This window comes from Rousettus aegyptiacus, unplaced genomic scaffold, assembly GCF_014176215.1.
Source record: "Rousettus aegyptiacus isolate mRouAeg1 unplaced genomic scaffold, mRouAeg1.p scaffold_m13_p_15, whole genome shotgun sequence".
Classification (NCBI taxonomy): Eukaryota; Metazoa; Chordata; class Mammalia; order Chiroptera; family Pteropodidae; genus Rousettus; species Rousettus aegyptiacus.
The window spans coordinates 35488387-35515807 of record NW_023416290.1 but is presented as its reverse complement, the minus strand read 5'-3'; the positions used below and the strand labels follow the sequence as shown (position 1 = coordinate 35515807).

Genomic DNA, 27421 nt, shown 5'->3' with positions numbered 1-27421 from the left:
CTGAGGGGGTTGCAAACTACCCTGAGCCAGAGTTGGCTATTTCCCCAAATCACAGAAAAGTTGAGAAATCACAAGCCGTACGGCCATCCCCACCCTCGGCCAGTGAAAATGCTTCCCTCCCCCAACTTTTGTACTCTCATGGTTTTCAGTACAAACTCCAACTACGACTTGCTCAGGGCGTCACTTTCTCTCCAGCGCGCTCTACTGCAGCAGCTTTAAAAAAGTGCTTGCCTGATTCAGCCCTAGTCTTTGTTTTTGCGTTGACAGTTTGATTTCTGAGCTAAGTTATTTGGAAAAACAGTGTCTGGAGATGTCTACCAAGCAAGCATCTTTTTCTGGAACTTGACAGTAGCTGGGTAGGAGGACACAGGAGGACAGATCTCACCATCTCATCTTCCGTTCCCATCCATTAACTCTTCCCACGCCCACTAACTGGGAGGGATGCCTGTAGTGAGTCGAATCAAAAGACTTGCACACGACACCAGTGGGTTGCAGTTATGTATTCAGTTTCCTACTGTACTTGAGTAACACGGCCCAAGAAGGGGAAGAAACACTGGAAGAGCTGCCTGGCTGGATTAACTGACTTCTACTAAGTCATGGCTTCCTACGCTTTACAAAATCATCTTCCTACAGGAAAATCGGCTTCCACAGGGGTAGCACGGGTTGCAAGGGTCGCAGGGGTTGCAGGGGTTGCAGGGGCTGCAGGGGCTGCAGGGGCTGCAGGGGTTGCAGGGGTTGCAGGGGTTGCAGGGAGAAGCGCAAGGGTAGCACGGAGACTCGATCTTGACGCAACTGCCAAGCCCGTAGGAGTACGTTACGTCTTTCTCATCCACACATGGCGGCAAGCTGAACTCTTTGCAGATGTTCATGTAGCTGTACTTTTTGGATCCAAGGCAGTCGTACCTGTTCTCCCGCTCGGCAGACACACACACCTTTCCGTCCTTCACTCGAACTTTGACTTGATCAGGTTCAAAGCCGCACACGTTCACCGATCCTAAGATGTTACTGCTGCAGCATGACGAGGCCAGAATTCTGTTCGTGGTTCTTCTCAGTCTGAAATTTGGAAAAAGGAAAGGGTGGGAGGAAGAAGCTTAGACCTCAGAATTCAGACACAGCTTGAGAAGCAATGTTTTGATCTCTGCTTTGTTTCAATCACAAAGTAAACGTTAGTCATCGCGAAAAGTCAAATCTACAGAAGTGTATAAAGTGAAAAATAAAAGGCCTCCATGTAAATCACATTCTCCCACAGGTAAACCTCTGTTAACAACAGATGAGTGCTTGGCTTTCCAGAGCTTTCTCTCTTATTGAAATCCCAGCTCCTCCTCTTATTAGTTAAGGAACTTTGAGCAGGTTCCTTAGCCTTTGTGTGCCTCAGTTTCCTCTTCTGTAAAATGGAAATAACAGCAGTACCTACATCATAGTATTGTCTTGAGGGTTAGGTGAATGTACTTTGCTTAACATTGTGCTTGGTCCCTTATAAATCCTGCTTAATTATTACCATGATCGTTATTGTTACCATTATATGTAGACTCTTAGATCCAACTAATAAGATAGCATTTAAAATTTGCATTTTAAAGATGACTGTCATCCTCATAAACCAGCCCTGTGGATCCACAGGACTGGTGCCGCCACTGGGCCATCGCACAGAGTCAGCCTGCATGCTCCATCAGCAAACGACAAGGCAGGATGCCCAGACCAGGCTCTGCCCACGGGCACCTGCCTCCTCTTGTCTGAGGCTGCTCCAGACTCCGACAGCTGGCCCCAGCAGGGACAGTCAGCTTGGAGAGACTGTGTGCCGGATGCGGGTCCTACCAGATTGCAAGTGCTGATTCCTGTCTCCTCATCCAGGGACTTCATACTGATGGCTTGAAATCTATCATGGTGGGAATATTTACACCATAGGAATAGGTAAACTCTGCAAATCAAGGTTTTTCTCCTTCCTCCACCCCACCCCCACAGGGCTGGTTGTTGAATACCATTGTTTGTGGCCCCTGGAGCAGCAAATAGATCTCCAAAGTCCCTGTAGAGCTGCTTTGTTGCTGCTCAGAATTCCTGTGTTCGAATCCTTAATAATAAACCAACAATAACAGTAGCTCGCACAAATCGATCACCTATGATACATAAAGAGGTAGTAAAGTGAAGTGCTTAAGAACACAGATTCTGGAACCGGAGTATTTAGGTTCAAATCTTGGCTCTGCTATGTCAATAAGTTAGTGAATTTCTGTGTCTCGGTTTCCTCATCTGTAAACTTGGGACCTACTTCTAAGGTCGTTATGAAGTTTAAATTAGTTAACGAATGAAAAGTATCTATAACAGTGCTTGACTCATGATTAGGACATTGGGCTTTTGTCTTTTTTTCCTCCACCATGATAAATGCTAAGGTGTTAAAGGCACCGTTTCATTTAATCTTCACGATAACCCTGTAATGCAAATATAATTATCATTTTATAGACAGATGAGGAGAAGGTAAAGATGGTGAATCGCAGAGTCTAGATTCCAGTCCAGGCCTGTTAATGCCAAGGTTATGATTTTAACCACCAATTACACTGAGCTCTACAGGTCACTGCAGCCTGGCGTGAGCCTTGCATGCTCTGGTCCAACTCCAGGTCCATTTTCTTTCTAATTGCCTGATCCTTCCAAAGACGACCCAATGCTCTGAAATGCTCTTCTTTTTATCCTTTAACATTAAAAAAAATATAAAAAATCTGTGTTCTAAGAGACACTCCTAGCAAATCTTGCATTAGTTGGCCTCCAAAGGAAGGTCTTGGAGTGTGTAATTTCTTGAACGTCTCTCAGTTTGAGGAGTCTGGACTCATTGATTGAATAATTAGTTTAAGGTTCATTTTTAATTCATATTTTTTTGCTAAATTTTGTTTATACACTTACTTTTTTGGTGACATAAGTTATACAAGTTTATTGCAGATAACTGAGAAAATACAGACAAGCAAAATGGGGAACATTTTTTAAAGTACTCATACTCCCATATAACATTTAACATTTTGGTGTTTGATTTTCTTCTGTGTGTGCATGTGTATGTGTTTCCACATACATCGTTTTGTGCGTATTCTTATGAAATCATGTTATACATACTGCTCTAAATACGTATTTTTTACTTGATAAATCCTGATGCATTGCGATTGCTTTAAAACAGTGTAAGCCCATGTACTGAAGGTTATGAACCAAGAATCTTAGTGGCTAATTCCAAAATGGTCAAATAGAATGCTGTCCTAGAAGATGCTGAGGCTGACAGAAAATTCATACGAGGCACCCAGAGGACTGTGGCAGTCATTCAGATCCATTTCAGCTCGGCCCCAACGACTCTGGGGTAGTATGGGACTCAGACATCTTTCATGCCCCAGGTATGCCAGGGTCCCTATAACGCATACTAAAAAGAAGGAAAAGAACTAGACTTCCTTTAAAATCTTTATCTCTGTGAGAAAAACAGGAGAAAGAGCACTGTATCTCCCTGAATGAGCAGAGAACAGCACACAAAGATGCATTGTGGTTTCTCTGGATGGACCACAGGCCTGAAGCCCCAAAAGCCAAAGCCACAAGTGAAGCATAGAGGTGAACAGGCACCCCCACATCTCTTAGTGTGTGTGTGTGGACTAGTTGTCAAAGCTCCCTGTTCAGCTCAGACCTTCTAGTGTGAGAGGAGAAACATCAAATCTTGCCACGAAGACAGGGCTGGGCCTCAAAAAGAAGGACCAAGGATCCCAAGCAGAGGCTAGATGCCCAGCTACCTGCCCGGTTAAATCCACCAAAGAGACCCGCCTGCTGCAGGAGATGGATCTAGGAGCCAGGTCTACAAGCCAAAGCCCCCTCCCAGATCTATCTCCCCCTCTTAGCGACCTGAGTCTTAGGGTAAAATTTCATGGATTTTGTTGTTTAGATTCCCCCTCCTCCTCTATTCCCATCACTCTATCCCCTTTGGCCCTGCAGTAGCTACACAGGAGTCTCTCCAATGTGGGTCTTCGTGAAATTGCCCAAAATGCTTAGCCAGGTCAGGCTTCTTCTTCTTTTTGCTTATATGTCAGGGGTTATCGGTGGGGATAGATGGGTTTGGGAGAAATTGCAGGAGCCACATTTTACTCAGACTCAACTATGAACTTGCAAGTTAACTCTTGCCTAGCGATGTATCCATCACCCCACATGAGATTTTCCATGGCTCTGTGGGGATTGCCTCCTATGTTTGTGATCGCGAGAGTGGAGCTTAGCCACAGTAAACATAGGGAAACCAGCCTGCATGCTGGGTTTTGAGTGGACAGCCAGTGTCTATCTGCCACCTCTTCTCCCTGCTGAAGCTGAATTTCACCTGAATGTACAACCAAACTCCTGAAAGTGATACATAATGCCCACAGCAATAATGAGTACAGACAGCCACCTTCACAAAGCTATAAATCAGGTTCAGCCTGGTGATGAATGAAGTAATGAAGATGTCAAAAGGTCTATGTCTACCCAAAAGCAAACAGAGGTGGGCCTTCCTCTAGCTGTCCTTGGAGTACTGTACTTTTTTTTCTAATTTAGACTCCTTTCAAAGACCCCTTAAATTCTATTCCTCCTTTCCAACTGGTCTTTCCCTTTCTCTTCTTTCTTCTCCCTGCTCCCCTTCTTGTCCTCCTTTGTCTTTCTCCTCCAGACTTTTGGATGGTCCTGAAGAACAATGTCACTCAGCAGGGACAGAGAATAGCACAAACAGGTGCATCTGAGTCCCCAACAGGACTTACTAAAATGCAGGTGCTGGGTCACACCGCCACAAGTTCCGGATGGTGTTGCCACTGCTGGTCCAGAGACCACTCTTAGAGAAAAGGCAAACCTGGCTTCAACCTGGGTCTCCCACCTCCTAGTGATCAAGGACATGGCTGCTAAGCCTGTTTCTTTACCTATAAGATGGTCAAGATGGTACGAGGATTAATGAAGTGGAAGTGCACAGGACTTAGTTTTCACTCAGTAAAAGCTAAGTCTCTCTATCAGTCTGTATAATCTGAGGTGTTAAGTGACCCAGCCTCAAGTCTTGTATCATTAAGTAATAAGGTCAAACCAAATAGTAGACATGTATTTGGCCTAGATGGGCAGCAGCTCCTACCCCTGCTGTCCTGGGGTCACTGGGCTCCAAGTCCCATGTATATGAAGAGGTTGTGATGAGAGGGGACCAAGGGGCCAGACTGGGGGAATAGCGAGCTCTCTTCTCAGTGGGAAGACCAGCCTTTCCCCAGCAATAAAGCCTTAGGGCTTAACAAGGCCCTGACCTCTGAGTCAGAGAATGGGGGTGAGAAGCTTTCCCTAAGGCACTTCTAAAGCCTGCAAAGAGGTCACCATGAGGGCTATCATCAGCCTCAAGAATAAGTGATTCAATTCAAACCTCATTCTCAGAGTGTGAATGGGTGAATGAGAAAAGAAATGAGAAGGCAGAAGTGCCCTTCGTTGGGGATTTTCAAGGGAATATTTTGTTGAGACTCAGGCCAAGCACAGATACTCGGGGGAGTGGAGAGAAGCACACTCTGTCAGTTTCCAGGTGTCAGTAAAGGGTGCAGGGTTGAGGCCGCTGCACCTGTGGTAAGGCTGCAAATCAAGTTTCACAAGGACTGCTGCCAGGTGTCAGAATGGCAACCAGGCATCATTAATTAGATAACAAACTCCTAAGGGCAGGATTGAGGAAGGGCTGACTATTGCCTTTTTCTCCCACTTTAGGACAGAGGTGGGGAGCCCATGAAGTGTGGCGGTGGGTCAGGTGCAAATCAAGTCAGGCCGGTGGCAGGGCTTCTCACAGAGGAAACTAAATTCAGTTACCTCAGACCCAATGAATTCGGAAGAGGAAGGAAGAGTTGGGGGAACAGCTAGTGCGTGCTTGCGATGCAAAAGGTAATTTGGGGAGGAAAAGAGAAAGAAGCTAAAGAAACAAAAGTACTTACTCTGGTCTCTACGAAGGAAGATGCCTCTTGAAGCAGCTGCTCAGTGAACAATGGAAATAGATTGGACCTTCTGTACTCAGTCTGAAATATATAGCACCCCCCCTACACACACACAAACAGGCATGCACACACACACAGGCGCACGCGCGCGCGCGCACACACACACACACAGGCACACACATCAATCAAACGACATACACTCAGGAGTACTCAAGAAACTTTTGGGGAGAATTAAAATGGTTGACCAAGCCTTCTTTCTTATCAGTTACTAGAGGAGCACCCAGAGGCAGAGCAGATTGCTCCCACACAGAAAACAATTCCAATAGGGCCGTGGCATCTACAGACCAGGAATCTTCCTTTCCTGTTTGGCAAAGAAATTTCTAGATGACCCAGCCTGGAATCTGAAAGAACATTTCATACCTAACCAAACTGCTAGCATTCTTTAAAAGGATAAAAGGTTATGTGAATATTATTTCTAAACTCAAATAGCCTCGGGCAAGGTTTTGCACCAAAAAGCACTTAAAAAAATTAAATCAACATGATATTTCTGGATTTATTTAGTCATGGATTGGGAGTTAGCTGAGAGATAAGGTAAAGAGGCATTACACTGGAAGAAGAAATATTAAGAATGAGGGTCCTCTGAGATTAGGGCTAGATCGGGTTTAACATATTCATCCATATTCAGGAAAATTAAATATTTAAGTTTGCAAGTAGAATTAAGTCCTTCTGGACAGTGAAACTTCAAGCTGTCAGAAATAAAGCATAGAGCGTTCCACAAGGCGGTAGGAATGTGCTGGAAGAAACGAGGCTGGGAGGAGGTTCAAGAGGGCAAATCTGAGGTCATTTCTAAAATGGATTTGGCTATATCAGTTCAGAGATCTGGGAATTAATGTGAAGACATCCCAGTTTCATATACTGACACAGGCCCAGAAAAAAAATCAGCAAAAATCCAGACATTGTCAGGAAAAGTATCACAAACCGTAGAAAGCATTACCTCATGTATAAACTACACTGCCGAGAAGTAAGCTTAAAGTTGTATCTATTGCATGCCAAGAAATCAGGCTCTTGAAGGAGACGGAGGGCACCCAGATTATAAAGAACAGAGGGACACTCTCCCCTGGAGAGTCTGGAGAGTAGGAACAGCTAGGATATACATACCAAAAGGACTTGGGTCAAAGGTAATCAAGTATTCAAAAGTATAGGGAGAGTGAACACAGATCTGCTCACAAGTAACTCTGCATTTAGACCAAATAGTACAAAAGCATCCCTGACTCACAGTGTGCACAATATTTGTAACTTGATACTCTAAAGAGTAAAAACAAGAATTGGTTCAAACTGAGTATAGATGAGTTTATAGGCAATATCCCATCCCAGATTATTGAGGGAGGTTTGTTGCTGACCTTTGATGACTGATGATGACCTAGACAATAATTGCCTTATTGCCTTTTCCAAAGCAGCATCACTGTCACTGCTGTCAAGGGTCTTACTCTGTCTCTCTCTGTCTCTCTGCATCTATCTATCTATCTATCTATCTATCTATCTATCTATCTATCTATCTATCTATCTATCTATCATCTAGCTGTATCAACAGGATAAGACAATGATATTTAAGGGTACGAACTTGCAATGAGTAGTAAATGAGTCCTAGAGATCTAATGCACAGTACAAGGAATGTAGACAACAATATTGTATCAGAATCATCAAACTTGCTAAGAGACTAGAACTTAATTATTCCAACCACTAAAAAGAAATTATAATTATGTAATATAATAGAGGTGTTAATTATTGCTACAATGGCAATCATATTACAATATATAAATGTATCAAATTAACATGTTGCAACCTTAAATGTTATATATCAATTATATTTCAATAAAAATCTATCATCTATGTGTGCCCATCTTTAAAAAAATAACAGTGTATTAAATAGCTTTCTGTACCTTGTTTTTCTCATGTAATACATTAATAAATAAAGTGCTTCATCGATCCTTTTTATATCTACATATCATCCCAATGTATGGATGGACCAGAATTTAACCAGGAGTCTGTGCTTTCAACCATTTTTTTTCAACAATAGTAATAGACTAAATGACATCTTTAGAAAATAAGAAAAGGAAAGCTTTCTCCGGGCCAAAAAAGAAAATATAATCAAACAAAAAATTTTAAAGTGGCTTTTAAAATTGCTCAATTCAATTATCTTTTCATCTCTGTTCTGAAAGCTGAGACTCTGTCAGTTCTGTAGTTTATTTGTACAACTAGAGTCAGAAGGAGAGGCTGACATAATAGACCCAACTCCAGATGAATTTTAAGTCTTTCTCTTGAGTTGGGGAATGGCAGAAAGGTTTTCCTACAAAACCCAGAAAATACCTCTATTGTTCAATTTACTCCCCTGCTCTTAATGCCTCTGGCAAACATTAAGGATTTGATCAATTATTATTACTTCTCCTGTAGTCATTTCTGTAAGTTCAAATATACTCAAATCACTTTACTCATAACCAGAAAAAATAGTTTGCTGCTTCCAATAGCTTTTTAATGGCATCCCCCATTTCCTTCCTTCATTAAAGCCACATTATTTATCACACTGGCATTCCTGCTATAAACCAACAACCACCCTGCCAATCGACATCATGTCATTGTCTTTTGAGAATCTTGTAATTCTCATCATGGACCCATTTACTCTTCTTAAATCTTTGCTAAGTCACTAGAGTCATTACCTGGAGCCCTTCCCATCTCTGTACAAGTATTGATTGTCACATTTCCTCCCTTATTCCAACTTATAAGGCTAACATTACAACTATAAAAATCTTAAAAAGTTCTTTTACTTGGCAAGTTCTCTCTTTTCATCCTCTATGGCTCTAATGGCTTTCCTCTCCAAACTTCTGAGAGATGGTCGAAGACAGTAAAGCTTGACGTCACACAGGCAACATGGGTAGAGATCGCAGAGGCCACAGGAGCGTGATCGCTTTGAATAGCAGAGGCAGTATGGGTACGGGTGCAAGTCGCAGCAGCAGTACGGGTGCATGTACAAGTCGCACAGGCATCGTGTGCTGAGTTCGTCGATGCATCTCAATTGTCTCAGTTCTCTGTCCACCTTCTTTATGTCCCTTCTAACACTGTCCAAAAGACAACTCAGTGCAGCCATTACAGTCACACCTTATTGTTCTGTGAGTACCTTTCGAAAATGGCACTCGAGGGGAAAAAATTGTTCTAAGCTCTTCTCAGAAGTTTCTTTTAAAAATAAATGAGGCACACATGATTCAGTCACTTTAAAGCTTGTGTTCTATGACCTCACCACCCTCTAAGTATGTCATAGTCTTTTGGTTGCCATGTGAACTGTGCAAAGTCATGGCCTCTAGAGACCCTCCTTACAGTTACAAAGCTACTCCAGAACTACATTAATATTGAGATTTCACTCACCTTGAAGTTAGACGGGTCCCCCAAGCAATCACAGCTCTTTAGGGTTCACGGGGTTCAAGTTTTAATGTCCCTGATTTCTGTGTGTATATGCCCTGAGGACTAGCCATGGCTGTGAAGATCTGAAGGCGCTGCCTGGCTCCTTTCTCTGCACCCTTCTAGCTGCTCTAGACTTGACTTGACACGGAACATTGTCCCTTATACTATAGGATTCATTTTGGCCTCTAGTCTCTTTATAAGTAGGATATAAAGAACTTTCCCCTGCTCTCCTTACAAAGTCATCTTTAAGTGAGCCTTTCTTCTTGACCATATGAGGCCCAAGTCTCTGAGTCCTGCCCTTTCTTTACTAACTGGAGTCTTGGCTGCCCTGGGAGATTAGTTTTCCAGCGGCCAAGGTCTTGCTCTTAAGTACTCATCTCTCAGTGCTAAGGATCCTGTCCTTGGTCACACCGCCCAGCAATCACACCTCTGGTCTTGTGTCCAAGCCTCTAGACACCTTGTACCTGAGTGCTTCCCAAGTGTTGGTCCTTGGTACTCTTGTAGCCAACTGCCTAAAACCACACTTGAGTGGGTTTCCCCTGCTCCCAACTGGATCAACACACTGGACCTCAGGCTCAGCCTCAGCCTCGGCTTCAGCACTTCTACTCCTCTGGGCCTGTCCCCTCAAGCTGCTATCCAGCTCTTGAATCCTCCTTTTGTGGACTAAGACATAGGGTATTTGAGGACAAGTGGTTGGATATGATACTGGAGAGGGAAGCGAGGGCCAGGTTTAAAGGGACTTGTGGGCCAGCTAAGGAATTTGAACTTTATTTTGAGCACAATGAAGAATCACCGACTTTCTTTTCCATGAAGAGAAGTTAAAAGGTAAGTCTGACAGTTATACTGAAGGTGATTGTAAGGGGACAACAGTAGAGTTGTCTTCTGCAGGAAGGGAAGAGACAGCAAAAGTCTAGACTGGGATTCTGGCTACTGGGATGGCAAGATGGAAGCCAATGGGATCACCCCCCACTGCAGCCAGAGTGATTTTCATATGTAAATCTGTCATTCCTCAACCCACTCCCCAAAAGTCCTCAAAGTCTTCTTTGTCCTCTTAGAAGAAGGGCCAGTCCTTACAAGGTGCTGAATGATAAGACTTCTGCCTTCTTCTCCCAACATTATTCCTGTAATTCATTATGCTTTAGGCACAAAGGCCTTTCTTGAAGTCTCATTTGGGCCACCTCATTCAGGACTTGTGGGCACTCTGATCTGTGTGCTTAGAAATTGAACTCCCCACCCCATACCTTTGATCTAATTAACTATAAGATATTCTTTAGATCTCCCCTTAAATGTCCCTTTCTCAAGAACACCTTTCATGTCCCCCAGAGTAAACAGTCATAACTCTGCATATTCCTTTCATACCATTATTTGTCTGTTTCCCCAACTAACCTGTCTTTTTGGTTCACCATTAGATACCTAACACAATGCTAGGCACATAGTAGGAGCTTCAGATTTATTTGATGAATGACCAAATGAGTGAATTAAACAGAATTTAGTGAGCAAAATGAAGATGGAGTAAGGGAGAAATCGGTAATGATTCCTAGGTTTCTAGGTTGGCAGAATCGTGGTGCCATTGATCGAGGTAAGAAACTCAGGAAGAAGACTAAGTTTGGGGGACGTGCTGAACTTGAGGTGCTAGTGACAACTTTAAGGTAGAAATGTGAAGTAGCCTGTGGATAAGTGGGTTTGGAACCTGAGAGAAAGTTGGGCTAGAAATATGAATTTAAGAGCCGCAATTCCATAGATAGTAGGAACCCTGAAGTTGGTAAGAGCATTCAGGAGATGGAATAGACTGAAAAAAGAAGAGTACTGAGACAGACTCCTGAGGAGCAGTAAGGAATGTGGGAAGTAAAGGAGCTCGTGAAAGACTCAAGGAGTAATCAGAGAGGGAAGAGCCCCTAGGCTGAAGTCCCTTGTGTGTCACTAGACCAAGCCTTGCATTCCCAGGGGTTCCCTGGCCTCCACCTTGGGGCCCCTTTCTGTGCAGAGGAAGTGTCTTAGTAAAGAAAACAAGTTTCCATGGAGGTGACAGAATGGGAGACTGGCCCCCGAGTCACATGAGATGATGAGTAAAGATGAATTACACTCCTCTATGGACAAATGCTGAAATCTTTCAAAAGTGATCCCCCTGATCCTGAGAGTGGGCTCTGTTAATTGGAATATGGCCTGCTTTTTGCTGAAAGTTCATCGCAGGAGTTGTGCAGATTTCTCTAGCTCTAAGTGATAGACTTCTGAACTCTGATATCACCATGAATTTCATCCCTTAGCAAATGTCAGCAAAGGTTAAAACAAACAAGTTCTGTTTTAGATCTTAAATACACAGTTTCAGGAATTTAAGTACACACATCTGTATATACATAGCATGTTATGAAGATGGCAACAGCTTTATTTTAACTAGGATTCTCCCACAATCTCACTCTCCTAGTGACTTTACTCTTTATCATGATGCTTATTCTTGACATCATTTCAAGTGACTTAACAAAGGTAGTGACTCCTTCAAAGATCAGATGAACATGTGATCTGATCTGTTAAATATCAGAAAGACAATGTAGAAATTCTTCAGAACCTGGAGAAATCACAGGAATGATCTAGAGTCATTGTCCCTTGAAGCATAAACACAAGGAGCTTCTGTGGGCTGCAACATGGAGGTCGGGGGCCCTTCCTTACACAGGTCTGTGTCTGTCACAGCTTCCATCCACCTTGGCTGGTGTCCAGAGTGAACCTTCTCTGGGGCGGAGAGCAGGCCTTGGCAACTTCCCAGGCTGGGCAAAGTGAATACTTGGTCCCCGCCGTTGGTGGAACTATGGGCCAAAGGGTATGTCCTCTGCCTCTTGCACCAGGTGGGACAGCCGCAGCTCACATCCGTTTGCCGGGCCAGTGTTACAAAGATACTCCTCTAGCAGTTGCTGGATTGATATGTGGTACTCAAACATCGAATACAAAATAATGCACACAGTGTGTCCTCAACTACGTTAACAATTCATAGAAGGAGAGAAACTCTCTCAAAAACTGTGGTTATCTCTAAGTAGTGGAGTTATAGATGACTTTCAAAATTCTCTTTTCTAGTCTTTTCTGTGGTTTTTAAGTTTCTTCAATGAGGATACCACCAATTTATAATGAAACACCTTTTGATAGTGTGCGCTCTGTCACATGCTCAGCTTTGTGCTGATTTGCTAAGCCCACCTCTGGCTTCTGCCTCTAAAATCCTGTGGGCTCCAAGGTTTGCTACTGGGGGACCCTGCATGTAATGAACATCTCAGGTTTGTCTAGCCCATCATCTACAGCACCTTCTTTGGGTAAAATAACTATCTCCCTTCCTACCCTGCCCTCTGCCATTAGGTACCACCAATAAAGTTGCCCAGTCAGGGGCAGGCACTAACCAACCCGCCTCTTTTCCAGGAATATGATCATTCGCAGAGAGACTGAAGATAATTGGAGTTGATCCACACTGATGGACTCTGAAGAGACTATACCCTTGGTTTCTGCCCTACTCGTCATTTTCAAATTGGTTCTTCAGCTTTCCTTGGAGTCTGTGAGCAATTCATACCCTTCCTATCAACTCTCAAGTTACCTTGTCAGCTTCAGTTATCTATAACTAGACAACACAATTAATATGACAGCCTGTCCTTCTGGACCTGTCCAGGGAGGACCACTCAGGGCTGAGCTTGTAGGTTGGCTATTGCTCCAATGGACGTTGTCCCAAGCTAGTCCAGCTCCTCCCTCTGAACTCAGAACCAGCTGCATCAGGGCCGCCATTCCTAAAGACCGCATGGGTTCGGGACAATGGTGGGGACTCGAACTAAGGAAAACGTCTGGGAACACCCAGGAAGGTCCACCTGTGGGCACTGTCCCTGGGGCAAGAGAGTCTTTACTGGGGTCAGAACCTCAGAACTTCAGCTTTGGAAAACCCAAGTCACCTAGATCAGCTTCTACTCAACGGAGATTCTCTGCTCTAGCACTGTGGGCGGATAAGCGTGGAAGAACTGGGGCTGGCATATGGGACAGGGCCCCTCTTATTGGTTTAGGAGGACCAGTACTCTTATAGCCAACCACACTGGTTCATGTTTGATCATATTCTGCTGAACCAAAAGATACAGGCTGGGAACGAAGGTAGGAATACAAAGTGTCTGTGGTGGTCCATCCACAGTGTGCCCAGCTTAAAAGGTGCAGCTGGCCTCAGCGAGGTGCAAACCTGCATTTTGCCCTCTGGCTTTCAAGGTAGTAAGGAGTTTATGATGCACTCTGGATCCTTTGTGACAACTATGGTCTCTAAGGAGTTTATGATGTCTGGATCCTTTGTGACAACTATAGCCTCTTTCTCCCACTTTCTCATTTCTACACTTGCCCCTTCTCCCTCTCCCCCACCCCCACCAGCCTCATGACTTTTCCATGGAAAACTGTTAGCTGCAATCTGACTGTTCTTGATGTGGACAGAGACCAAAAAGTTTTCTTAACTTCTTCGAACTTCACACTGGAATCATTCAGGCACTAAGTGCACAATTCCATGCCATCCCAGAAAGAGAAAGACTTGGCTTTTGCCACAGACAGTGCGCGGCCGGGTTAGCCTGGGGGGCCGCCACCAACACAGATGCCTAATTCTTAGCAGATGCTCACGTGATTAATAGGACATTTCACTTTTTAATCTTTTTAAAACATTTTTCAATTACAGTTGACATTCAATATTACAGTAGTTTTAGGTGGACAACATACTATTTAGACATTTATACAACTTACGCAGTGATTCTTCTGGTAAGTCGAGTATCCACCTGACACCTTACATAGTTATTATTATTATTATTATTATTATTATTATTATTGACTATATTTCCAATGAAAGTTCACGTTTAATAAGCGCTCAAGTCTGTGCCAGGCAAATAAATCCTCACAATGACTCTCTGAAGTAGGAATTCTTTGTTCCCATTTACAGATAGTGAGGCTGAGGCACAGATGGTTCACAAAAGCAGCAGAGCTAGGGTCCCCCCCCCCCGCCCCCACCCCAAGCAGTCAGCCCCGAGTCTCTCTTGTCTTTGAAGACCAGTGACCCTTGAAAGGAAGATTTCTCTTTAGTCTCACCTTCAAAGTGAAAGAGGAATTAAATTTGAATATTAGGACTTCCAGGTTTCCCGCCTCCGTCACCATGCACACACCCAGCGCTTGATTCACTTCATGTTTTCTTGTTAAAAAAGTAACGTACTTTTCTGCTCCCAGGCACCCCGAGGCCCGCTCCCCGCTACTGTCATCTTGTAATTGGGGGGGCAGGGTTCTGCTCCCTAAGCACCTCTTCAGTGACTGAAACTCTCTTTCTGCTCTCAATAACACTTTTCCTTTCTCCCAAAGGAATATTTCTTACCAAGAATTCTTTCCCTCGAATGGCACAGATTGGCTATTTTGTAGAGAAGCACGAAACTCCTTTGTCAATTCATACCAAGGAAGACGCATTCAGAACAAAATGTTCCCACAGGGGACATTCAAGTCTTTGTGCCCAGGAAGTGGATTTTCTACTTCCATCTGGGGTCGCCCTGAAAGGGAGAAAGCAAAGCAAACCCTCTTTATGCCCAATGTGCCTTTATGCCCAAGGCACAACTTTCCGAGGAAAGCCCCCAGGAGCTGAGGTGCGCGTGGATTCTGACTCTTTCTCCTCTCCCTGAAAAGCCCAGCCCAGAGACGACAAGGTGGGACTCCCCCTGACCCCAAGCCCAGGGCCCCTCTGGGCTGAGGGACAGGAGGCCCAAGGAGGAGGAAAGGAGCAGAGAAAAGAGAGAGAGAGCGTGGCACCCTTCCCTGGGGCTCGTTCAGCTGTTCTCAGATTTCGGGGTCTCAGAACCACCTTACACTCATCATTACTATGGAACTCAAAGAGCTTTTGGTTATGTGGGTTTTATCTATCAATATCACATTAGAAATTCAAACTGAGAAATTTACGGAATATGTAATCATTTAAAAGTAATAATAGCAAATAGCAAACATAAGTAACATTTTTTTATGGGAACTATGTTTTCCAAAAAAAAAAAAAAAAAAAAGGAGAACAGTGGCATTATTTTACATTTTTGCAAGTCTTTCTGACTTTTGGCTTCATAGAGGACAGCTGAAATCTCTCCTGCCTTCAGTCTGTTGTGACACATCTTCCATTGTGATGTTTGCTTTAAGTATAAAAGGGAATCCAGCCTTACGCAGACATGTAGTTGGAAAAAGAAGGATGTCTCAGGCCCCCTGAGAGGGTTGTAGGGATCACACGTTGAGAATTGCCACTTTAGTTCATATTCTGGAAGTTACACAGTACTGTGTGTCAAAGGCACAATACTAAGCTTTTCTAAAACATTTAATTCAGCCTCACACTGTAAAACTCTTAGAGAGCTTTGGGGAGTGTGTCCACCCAGCGATCCCCTTCTCTAAGAACGGAACTCCACCCCTACCTGTGCGGAAGAAGGTTGAGGGGACTCTCGCAGGAATCTCCTAAGACAAGACCTGCCTCCCACCCTGCACACAAGTTTCTGCACCAAGAGAGGACCCCAGCAACAGTTGGTCACCCAGGTTCCCTCTTTTGGAACTTTGAAATTGGGAGGCATGGATGAAGGGAGTTTGAACTCAGAAAGAGAGGCTGCCATTGTGAGGAGCCCTTGATTCGTCAAGGCTTGTAGTCCTGCTCCGAATCTCTCAAATGAGAAGGCTTCTGTTTTAACATGTTACTAACTGATTAGCTCATTTATTCGCACTTCTAGCAAGTATCCAGAGCAACTGTAGAAAGAGTTAAAAATTCAAAATCTGGTTGTGAATTGTGCGTGTGTGCACATGCAGCTGTGTAAAAGAAAGGAGAGGGGTTTAGTAATGATAAGTGAAATTTTTAAAAACCTCAGTATCGTGGGCCTGGCTTTGGCTAAGTTGTGAGCCCTTTATGGATCTAGCTGGGTTTGGTCCATCTTGTGGACTGTAGTAGTGGGTCCAGCCAGGGTCCACTTGCGTCTTGCGAAAGAACTCACCAAAAGGGGCAGGGAGCATAACCTGAGATTGCAGGAAAGCTGGACTCAGCGCGACATGGCGTCCAGGGCCTGATTGTCCTCTCGGCCCTCTGCCACACACACCCCTTTCCTCCTAGATTCGTGTTGTAGTTTTAAACACAGGAAGACGGCCAGGGTGTATGACAGCAAAACACAGAACAAAACCGGGACTCTTTTCATTACACACTCTATATGACGAGGAGTTCAAAGCAGTAAGGGGGAGCAGGATACACACCCTTAAAATGTGCTGCTGGCAAGTGGATCATTATGAGCCATAGGCGATCAAGACCCAGCAGAAAACTTGTACCTCTCCCTTAACTACCTGAAAGAATTTAGATAGGGGGCCGGGCCCAGAAAGAGACCTATTACCAGGGATAACTTTTACTTGAATGACCTATCTGTATGACAGGACAAATATCGAATTAACAGACATCCGCTCTTCTTATCACCCTGTGAATTACCCTTCTCCCCTTGGAAGCCCCAGGCCCTATCCCACTCCTAACTCAGGATGTCATATAAGCCTCAATTGCCCAACTTGTTCTTGAATCTCATGTCTATGGGGCCCCATAGATATGTTGTTAAATTTGTCTTTCTCCTGTTAATCTGTCTTATGCTAATTTGATTATTAGATCAGCACAAGAACCCAGAAGGGAAGAAGTAACATTTTTCCTCCCCTATAGCAGTGATGATAGCTACACATCCCAGACAGCATTCCAGGTGTTGGTCATGTGTTCGTACATTGGACCCTCCCGGCCAACCCTCTGAGGTAGGTGCTAACATTGTCGCTTTTTCACAGGTGAGGAATCTGCAACACAGAGCAGCAAAATCACTTTTCCACGGCTGTCCGGCTGGCAAGTCCCAGGTACAGAAGGTGACTGGCGACGTCCCTGCAGCACCAGGAGTAACCTGCACACGGCTCGGCAAGGCTGCCCGCTCCTCGGTAAGCCCTGCTATCACTTCCGGTGGGGGGAAAATTGTATTCTTAGAAGCTGGCACAATTAAGGAGTGAACCCTGAGGGGACAGGAGCCGGGGCAGCCAGATGGCTCACTTCCTGTGCCTTAGAAACCAGTAAAGGGTGCCCTGGGGCTCCAGGAGGTGAGTGGGCAGTGGAAGGAGAAGGAAGGCGTGATGCAAGCCGACATGGCTGGAGGAAAATCGCAGCGGCCGGAGGGCTTTCTTCTGTTTAACGTAAACTTTATTGAAGAATAACATGCATATAGAAAAGTGACGGATCATGAGTGTGAGGCCTGATGACTTTGCACAAAGTGAACATACCCCTGTGACCAGCACCTGCACCGGAAACCAGAAGGCTCTGAGTGCGCCAGCAGCCCACACTCATGCCTCTTTCCCAGCATGGCCTCCCTCAGGCTTTCTAGCGCCAAAAGCTCATTTTGCCTAGTGTAGAACTTCATGGGAAAGGGAATATACAAAACTCTGCTCTTTCATGTCTTGCTTCTCTCAGTCAACATTACGGTTGTGAGTCTTTTCTATGTTGTTGCCTGTGTTGTATTTCACTCCTTTTCCTTGCCGTGTAATATCCTGTTCTACATATACTACAGTCTATTTCTGCTTTCTGTGAGGGTGGACAGATGAACATTTTCATTTGGGGCTGTGGTTGAGACTAGGCCCGTATGATCATTCTCATACATGTCTGGTGAACATTCACAGCACTTTGTGGAATGGAATTCCTGGGTCATATGGTATACGTGTGTTCAATTCTACTAGCTGCTGTCGAAGAATTTTGCAAAATGTGTGTAACCACATACGATCGGCGGTGGGTTGTTTTAAGGCTAAGGAACATCCAATCTCTTTTTGAATTTGTGCCACTATGATGTAAACTTCCATCCCCTCTTAAATGTTCAGTATCATCTAGCACATCTTACAGATCGCTTATTGAGTAGAGTTTTTTTGTTTTGTTTTGTTTTTGACAAAAATCAAAGAATGAGCTGAGCTTCATGACAGGGCCGAGTTTGTGTGAAACGAAATAGCATGTGGTAGATGTGGTAGACTCACAAGCTGAACTAACTGCGACGCCAGGAGCTTGGGCCTCAGGTGACGACGAGAAAGCCGGCCTCCTATAGGAATCTCAGAGAGTGCCTTGGGGAATGCATGCAGGGGTCCAGCCTCTAAGCCACGAGGGCCAGAGGGACCCCAGCTGACTTTTGAATCACACACAAAAGAGGGAGAAAACCGTTACTCCACCCCGGTGGGGAACATAGGATGACTTTGGTACATCAAAGGCCCCAGAGAACAGAGCAAAGCTCTGCCACTTTCAGCCCTTCAGCACGTTAGCAGTGCCCAGAGCCGACCTGGAGGAGGTCCCGGGCACACTGACGGAGGCACCCGGGAACTGCGCTGCTCAGGGTAAGCTGCCAGAGGCAGCATCCGTGCCGGAAATCCCGGGAGCTGGCACCCTTGGCAAGGACAGCAGAATCCTCCAGCTGGAACTGCCGCAGGGAAGGCGAAGAGAACCCCTCGGGTGATTTCCAGACAAGAAGACCAGCACCCCTCACCTCCTCGCACCTCCCGCCCCCCCCCCCCCACGGCCGGGCGGTTCCTCATGGGAGTCAGGGAAACAGGGAAGGAGAATGGCCTGGAGGTCATGAAAGCTCCTTTAGAACCTTACCGTGCTCTCGGGGGGTGACGGCAGGAGGGTCTGTGGTCTTGGACATGGTCTTCTCATCCAGCTCCGGCCATTCTCTGTCTCTCCCCACTAACTCCTGCCAACCCCAGGCTGGCACCTCGTTAGGTTCCTAGTCTCTCGAATTGTTTGCCTTCGGTTTTCTTCCCCTTAGCACACACGGCGCAGGTCCCTCCTGGAAATGCTTCGCCTCTCACATCTTCATTCTGGAAGTTTTACTCTCTGATCACAGTCTCATACTCTCCAACTTTCTCCTTCTCTTGACAATACACTGATGATTAGAAAAAAAAAAAAAAACATATGGAGGACTTTAGTCTCCTACCCCCCAGTCTCCTACCCCGACTCCACCTTCTAGTTCGTGACTCTTCCTCGCCTCTTGCCACCTCCCTGCCTAAGAGGACTCGGGCTCATCTGAGTTGGGGTGGGGATGGCAAGAGATGTTCCCAAAGATAAGGGGGGCATTGATCGCAGAGGGGAGAACACACCTTGCTCTATCTCCGTGTCTTTGAAAGCTGCTTGCTCTTTGTCCCCCCACCCCCATGCTTAACCCCCTCTTGACCTGGATAACACTATTCATGGTTCAGATCTCAGATGAAACACCACTTCCCTGGGGTTGGTGGCCTTTGTCTTCCCATGACATGCGCTGTCTCAAGCATACATCATGGTTGCAATGACAGGGTATCTGTTAGGGTCAGAAAGGAAGACTCATGCTCCTGGGTACTCTGGCCAGAGGAACTTCAAGTGGTCCCCTCGGGTAGAGAAGCACCTCCCCATCCTCTGGCCTGTCTCCCATTTTGCCATTGAGTGCTGCCTGTGACCTGGAGCCGGTAAAGCTCTGCCACAGAATGAGATCAGCTTCTCCCACACTCCTCCTGACTCTGAGCGAGGCCGCGTCTTATCAGAGGTTTCTAGGGGTTCTCACATGGTTAGCTAGCACCTTCAAGGTGATAGCCGAAGAGGCCTTCCTCTGGTTCCATCACCGCAGACTCTGTCCTGTAGGATTTTCCCTCTTCCTTACACTCAATTCTCACTTTTCTCTTCATGTGGACATGGGAGCTGTTAGTTGGTTAAGACAGAGACAGCAAGATATTTAAATGTCTGATAACGTAACTGAACCAGTGTCTAGAGGTTAATGTACTATCCCCACCTCCTACCCCTCACACAGAACACTCTGTGTAACCACCTCTAGGAAGATTATTTTTATTGTAACAGAAAACCCAGTGAAAACTGGACAAGACAATAAAAGGAATTTATTGACTTACGCAATTAACACACATCATCTGTGCGTGTGTACCTCAGGGCACCAGGCAAGGCTTGATCAAGATTCTAGCTCCATTTCTCTGAGCTCCTTCCCTTAGTGTCCTCTTCAGAGTGTTGGATCCATAATCGGGTTCGTTCTCACGCTCACAAGATAGCTAATAGCAAAACCAAGGTCACATGTTTCCTGGGTTACACCTGGGTGAGAGACACTGTCTACGCTGCAACTATCGACAAGAGTCCGGGGCTTCATTCTGCACCACCGATGTCCATGTCCCCTCCTCACAGCTTCCGAAGATCCCGACTAGGATTACGGTGTTCATCAGGCTCTGTGTAAATACTTGAACTGGAAAATGCAAAGTTTGTGTTTCACTAGGATTCCGTCTTTGAAAACAAGGCTGCTGCCCTTTTCCCTCCATTCCAGCCCACAAAGCTGTGAACGATGCAGGCTCTGGCACCGAGGCATCCCGGGGCTCCCTGGCAGAAGGCGACTGTTTCCTAACAGCTATGTTTCTCACAGTTGCCAGATAAAGACTCCTTTACTCCGCAGAATCATCACCCCTTCCCCATGTTCCACCGTGTTAGTGGTGCTGAAATTCCTACACCCACACTGCCCTGAAAAGCAAAAGCATAATCCCCCATGTGCCTGTCCCATGGTGCTATGGGCCAAATTGTGTCCACTTCAAAAGTCATACGTTGAAGCCCTAACCCCCAACGTGACTGAATTTGGACACTGGGTCTTTAAAGAAGTAATTAACATCAAATGAGGTCGTAATGATGGGCCCTAATTCAATATGACTGACGTCCTCATAAGAAGAGGAAGAGGCACCAGGGATGTGCACACACAGAGTGAAGGCCATGTGAGGACTCCAAGGACAGAGGCCTCAGGAGAAACCACACTGATGTCACTTTGATCTTGGACTTCCATTCTCCAGAATTGCGAGAAAATTAATTTCTGTCGTTTCAGCCATCCAGTCTGCGGTATTTTGTTATGGCAGCCCTAGCTGACCAAGACATGTGGTTATAGTCCAGACTCTCAGGAGGATAACTTGCCAGCAGAGGTGGGGTGATAGATCTGTGACAACCAGCTTTCCAGGGACAAACAGCCTGATTTGAAGATTTGCCAATTATCATGGTGTAAATATTCTACTAGGGGCTGATTTCGAGCTATTACTGTGATATCACTAAGTATCCAGTTGGGAAGAGATGTGCACGTTTGGCTTTCGCCAGCCAGGGCCAGCTGGCTCCATCACACGACTGTTTATCAGCCAATCCCAGGAACAAATATTTATAGTAGCTCATTGTATGGCAGGATCTCATTTGCTCGTTTTTTAATAAAATGATATTTTACTAGCTTTCCTTTACTCCTACCACACACACACACACACACACACACACACACACACACTCTGGGCTAGGGCCCTCAGAACAGAAGGTGACTTGAAAAATGATCTATGTATTCTACTGTCTCTTCGCCGCTTACTTTTCATTCCAAAGGTTTTTGACACACTAATGGAAGATAGGAACAGAATAGAGTTGTACTCAATTGGCTAGCTTTTTTTCAGAGCCAACCAGTTCTCCTTGAGGGCCAACTGTGGGAAAAGTATTTCCCATCCAACCTGAGATCTGCATTTTCATTTCTTCATGCAAATGAGGTCATTCCCAGAAACCTCTGCTTGCTTTCCCATTGTTTACCCAACACGTTTTAACCTACACAGGAAAATATGTGCTAATTTTATATCCATCGTCGTCTTCATATCTCTCCCCAGAACAGTTTTTAAAAGTACTTAAAATTTGTAACTGAGCATCACAGTTCCTTAGGTACAAATTTGAATGATTAATTGAATATTTTCCACTCCACTCCAATTCAGGTTGCGCGGAATGTGTTACACTAAGCCCTCCCCTCTGCCTTTGGCTGTATCCAATGTTGAAAAATCTGCTTTTCCATACACCAGGGCTTCAAGCAACATCTCCATTTCTTTTACTGTGAACTCTGTCTTTATTGAGTGATTTTTAGCAGAATTCAAAAGAACTCCACTACCCCTATCTGAAACTCTCAGTTCCTGTTTCCTCTGTATGTCCCCACTTCCTTAGGAAACCGGGCTCTTCCTCAGGCAGGGTGCTGGCTTTTAGTTCAGGGAGTGTGCAGTTGGGCATTGAGCATCTGCTCCTGGCATGGCCCCAGCTGCTCTCCGCACAGTCGGTGTGCTCTCTGGCCCAGCTACTCTGCCTTCCCTGTCCCATGGGGATTCCAGTACAGCCACATTTTGATGTGGCTGCAGATACTGCTGGAGTTTTTCAGAAAGATCTCCTTTGAGTTAGGGAAATAGTCTAAGGTGGGCTGGAGCAGGCTTATGCCAGCAGAAAGAGCCAACTGTGTGCCTCTCTTCCCAACTCCGTGCTCTGTGATATCACATTGGTCACTTGAAATTAACCACGGAGTGAGTGTTTACTCCAGAGAAATCAGTAAACATTACAAATCAGGAATTTTTCTTTCTTTTTTCCCCTTTAAGCATCCACTTATAGCATGCCACTGGAAATATTCCTTTTTTTTTAAACAAACAAACAAACCTTCACAGGAGCCAGCAGCCTATGTAATTTGAATCCTCTCCATCCCACCCTCCCCATCATTCCAGAAGCTCCTGGTGCTAAACGGGAACAAATTAACGTGAACCACGCAACCTCCTTTGAAGAGACATCTTTCTTTTTCAGTCTCTTCAATTGCCTTCCTCTTATTAGGACATCTGGTAGACTCCAGGGCTGCAGGCCCAGTCACAGTTCCCTTGTCCTTTGATGGCTCCTTTCTCTTCTTACATCGACTTCTCCATAGGTTTATTTCTAATCACCTCATGATCTGACAAGTTGCGCTATCTGTTCCTAGTGACTTCTAAACGCCAGGGAGGATGCTATGAATACCTATTTCAGGGCCCAGCCACCAAGACACTCCATCCGCGACTTTGGGCTGGGGCCCAGCAATCTGTATTTGCAATACGCACCCAGGTGGCTCTCGTATAGCCAGCCCAGATCCAGACTCTGAGTTGGGCTAACTTTCAGAAACCACTACAGAAACATCTGTGGCTGCGCTGGGCTTCTCTGTAGCAGCTTCTGAGGGCTGGAACCCTGCCAGGATGAGGCTGCAGGACTCACTGAGCCGGTTGTGTTTTCCTGGTTGATAGGCAACATCTCTGACGGCTGCTGCTCTGTCATCCTTCGGCCCACACACAGGAGGAGTCTTAGTGATAGTCTTGATTCCCCAGGGACACAAAGACTGGTTCTGAGGCACAAGAGGGGGTGAACTGGTTAACTGCCTCGTGAAAAGCTTAATTGCACATCATCTTCTAATTTGTCATTTCTAAATGAAGCACAGAGGCTGCCAGGTGAGCTCAGCTGCATCCAATCAAAGGTAAGACACTTCATTCCCTGGGTGACTCATGGTTACACCTCAACCCCACACTGACGGTGAGTGGGTGTCCCCTTTCTCAGTGACTCCCAACCTTGAGGATGCAAATGAATCACTTGGGGTGCTTGTGAAAAAACCTGATTGTGGGCTTCTGTTTCTGTAGGTCCAGGGTGGGTCTGGGAATCCCCTTCGTTAACAAGCTTTCCCCGTGAATTTATTTGATGGAGCAAGTTTTACTCAAGCCGGAAAGTTTTTCATGAAATGTCTGGTCTTTTAAGAGTATTATCTTTCCTTAAGGAATTCCTCTGGAGTAACAGTGAATCAGCTTTTTTTTTTCCTTAGCTCTTTTAAAAATAAATACTGTACTGAATTTCAGAAATCCAACCGTGCATTTCAGCAGAGGAAAGCTTGCAATGATGGGGGCCATCAGGCGGGCCACACTTCCACTCAGAAACTGGTATGTGGTGAGTGACAAGGGAACATCCCCAAGCAGGTGGGCTGTTCCCTCAAAGGCAGTGGGGAGGGTGGGGGTGGGGGCAGAAACCCTGGCTGTAACAGCTGGATGGAATGTTCCTCCACCACAGTTAATTCAAGTGATTTCTTTTTGTGAAGGTAATCACCAAATTAAATGTTTTAATTACCAAAATTATATGCATTTCTTCTGAGAATAGAGCATCATCGGAACACAGTATCCACTCCCCGGAGGATAAAGCTGCTTTGCTTGCAGGGAAAAGGGTGTCTGGAGGAGTCCATTTTAATTTCATTATAAAACCGGCTGAGGAATAAGGGCATAGATTGACATGTATTCCCAGCCAGCTGTGACTTAATGAGCACAATTCAAAGCTTGGAACCTGCTAGCCACATCCATATTAATATGTCTGTGGAAAAAAAACAACAACAGAGAATGTGACAAACCGCTATCCCTAGTATTTGAAATGAATTTTAAATTACTGTTGAAATGGCTAACGCTGGTAAGCATCGCTTCAAGGCGGCCCAGCTGTCGGCCTCCCTGCCCGTCAAGAATGCCCTTTGCAGCAGAGGCAGGCAGGGCCCTGGAAGGAAGGAACTGTTTTCACTCAGATCAGCAAACCCTGAGTCCAGCGGGTTTAGCGGCAGAGGTGTGGCCGCTCTGCTTCTTGTTCTGAGGCGGATCCATTCCCACCGCCCCAGCATCAGGCACTTCCGCCCCCCAAACCCAAGGCTGTTATTTTGAATTGTTTGTTGCATAACCATTCAAGTCATTATGATCATAAGAGTCTTTGTGATTCTGATTTTTCCAGTCATGAGCACATGAAAATAATAAAAATGTCTTGTTCCAACCTTTTGAGGTCCTAAAAATAAAAAGTGCTGGGTAAGCCTGCAGTGTTAATAAGTACAAGGCAAGAGGGTGGCTGTGGGTGGGAGAGACAAAGGAAATGCAGCACAAAGAGAAACCTCAGTCTGAGTATTTTGATATTCAACTTGAAATAGCCACCTGGTCGGGCAATGGGAGAGGGCCCCTGGGCTGACGAGCCATGAGCCATCGGTGGGTGGGGGCAGGGCCCCTTCCGGTTCTGGAGAGCTGGCTGTCGGCACGCTCAAGTTGAAAGTCTTTGCACTCCCCTAAACCTGAACGCTGCTGAGTGTTTGGCGTCGTGGACGGTGTCGGCGTTGGTGGTGTTGTGTGTGTGCGTGCGTGCGTGCGGGTGTGCTCGTGTGTGTGTGCGTGCTTGTAACTGATGGGCAGTCGAGATTCAGAGCGTGGACTCTCGATTCAAAATCTGCCTCTTCCACTTACAAGAGATTCGACTAGACCATGGGCCTCCATTTTATTCATCTGGAAATGGGACTAAAACACCAATCTCATTGAGCATTTTCTGATCATTAAATGAGAAAATATATGTACACGCTTAGACTCAGGGCCTGGCACAGGGCGAGGACTCTTGGTACAATCTCTGACGTATGTCTCTGTGGCATAGAGTTTCAGGTTATTCTTTAATTAAAAACATCTTTCAGCACATGTTGTCCACTCAGAAATCAGCATTTCAATTCAGTGCCTACTCATAAAACTCTGACAGTTATAACTCCTTTGGGAAGAAGGGCAGAATATTTAACTTCTGCTTCCATTTTATGCTATGATTAAATCTGGATAAAGGATGTGAAGCAGCAAGCCACGTCTAAAACTAGGAGAGGGGGCTGACTGTTACCCTCGTCATTGACTAAATTCTAAACCCACCAACAGTCCAGGAATAAAGGCAGACTAGAAGTGACATAGTCACCAGCACAAACAGCAAATCCCACTTCCCCTAAAGGACCACAGCTAGACCCCTAAATTGAGCAATTCCTAGTCTATTGACTTCACCCAGCCTCGGGTTTCTCATCTGTAAAATGATCACAATGATATCTGCAGCACAAGGGGATAATGTAGATTTAACAGGTGGCGTTTGCGACATGGTTAATACAGCACCGCGCACGTAACAGCACTCGATGGGTGCCAGTTCCCTTCTCCAGCCAGGTGCAAGGACTCAAACCCTTCCGCAGCCCTGAGGCCTGTCCCTCCCTCTGGGCCACCTACATTGCTTAGCAGTCATTCAAACCCTCGCAGCTCAGACATTCTTCATTGCCATCTGTTATGGGTTAAATTGCAGTCTCCCTAAAAAGGTAGGTTGAAGTCTCACCGCCAGTGCTTCAGAATTTAACCCTATTTAAAGATCGGGTCTTTACAGAAGTAAATAAGTAAAAATGAAGTCATTAGGGTCCGCTTTAATCCGACCTGGTATCGTTATAAAAAGGGGAAATTTGGGCACACAAGATGATGGGAAGACACACAGGGGCGTGCCGTGTGAAGATGGAGGATCGGAGTGACACATCGACAAAACCGGAAGACACCGGAAGGCGAGAGATTGCTGGCGAAACAAGAGAGGCGAGGCAGAGGCAAGGATGGATCGCCTGACGGGCTTCAGAGGGAGCCTGGCTCTGCCCAAGGCCCGATTTCAGGCTTCTAGCTTCCAGAACTGTGAGAGAATAAATTTCTGTGGTTATAAACCGTGCTGTTTGTGCTAATCTGTTGGGGCCGCCTTGGGAAACTATTACACCATCCTTCTAACAGGAAAGACTTGATTATGCACAGAAGAGAAATGAAGGTTTGGGAATTAGGTCAAAGCAAGACTGTGGAAACCCACCAGAGGGTTCCTCTGGGACAAAGTGAGCAACCAACCAAGAGAGGAGGTCGACTTGCTGTGGGATGCACAAACACACACCCAGTGATTTTCCCTCAAATCACTGTTTTTCAAATAATAGTGGACTTCACATGTCTACTTACACACACATTTATTTTAGAAAATACTATAAATGTAATTCTTCTTCCTTGTGGTGTTCCTAATAACATTTTTCTCTTCTCTAGATTACTTTATTGTAAGAATACAGTTTCTAATATATATACCGGATATCTGTTAACCAACTGTTTATGTCCCCAGTAAGGCTTCTATACAACAGTAGGTGTTTAAGTAGTTAAGTTTCAGGGGAGTCAGAAGTTATATTCTGATTTTTGACTGTGCGTGGCGCCCTAAGGCATTGGCCAAGCGTCCACTGTATGTTCCCTGAAAACTTGGAGTTATTCATAGAATTCTGTAACCATTTGCTCTCAATTTACTTTTATGTAGTATATTTCAGGTGTATCATGGCTTTAAATAACAACAGTTTATCAAGTCGTTTACATGATTTTAACCCTCATCTTATGGAGCGGGTGCTATTATTATCCTCACTTTACAGATGAGCAGTTTTCCC

The 27421-nt window shown here is 45.3% G+C and overlaps 1 protein-coding gene and 1 long non-coding RNA gene across 2 annotated transcripts; one reads left to right on the top strand and one right to left on the bottom strand.

The window, feature by feature from the left end:
• Window positions 1-489: 489 nt before the first annotated feature.
• On the bottom strand, window positions 490-9194 carry ODF1 (outer dense fiber of sperm tails 1). The gene is made up of 2 exons (XM_016147436.2): window positions 8735-9194; window positions 490-1053 (listed from the first exon to the last, which is right to left on the bottom strand). The coding sequence occupies exons 1-2, from the start codon at window positions 9052-9054 to the stop codon at window positions 612-614; spliced, it is 762 nt and encodes a 253-aa protein (XP_016002922.1). The 5' UTR covers window positions 9055-9194; the 3' UTR covers window positions 490-611.
• A 7956-nt stretch (window positions 9195-17150) lies between these two features.
• On the top strand, window positions 17151-26888 carry LOC107512191. The gene is made up of 4 exons (XR_001597212.2): window positions 17151-17297; window positions 23433-23659; window positions 24033-24113; window positions 26428-26888. It is a non-coding gene; the product is annotated as an uncharacterized LOC107512191 (long non-coding RNA).
• Window positions 26889-27421: the final 533 nt, after the last annotated feature.

Excerpts from the sequence above, each read along its gene's own strand:
- ODF1 (XM_016147436.2), bottom strand. The coding sequence starts at position 9,054 with ATGGCTGCACTGAGTTGTCTTTTGGACAGTGTTAGAAGGGACATAAAG. Across the intron at positions 1,054-8,734 it reads GAAAAGAGAGAACTTGCCAA|ACTGAGAAGAACCACGAACA; the intron begins GTAAAAGAACTT and ends TCCAAATTTCAG.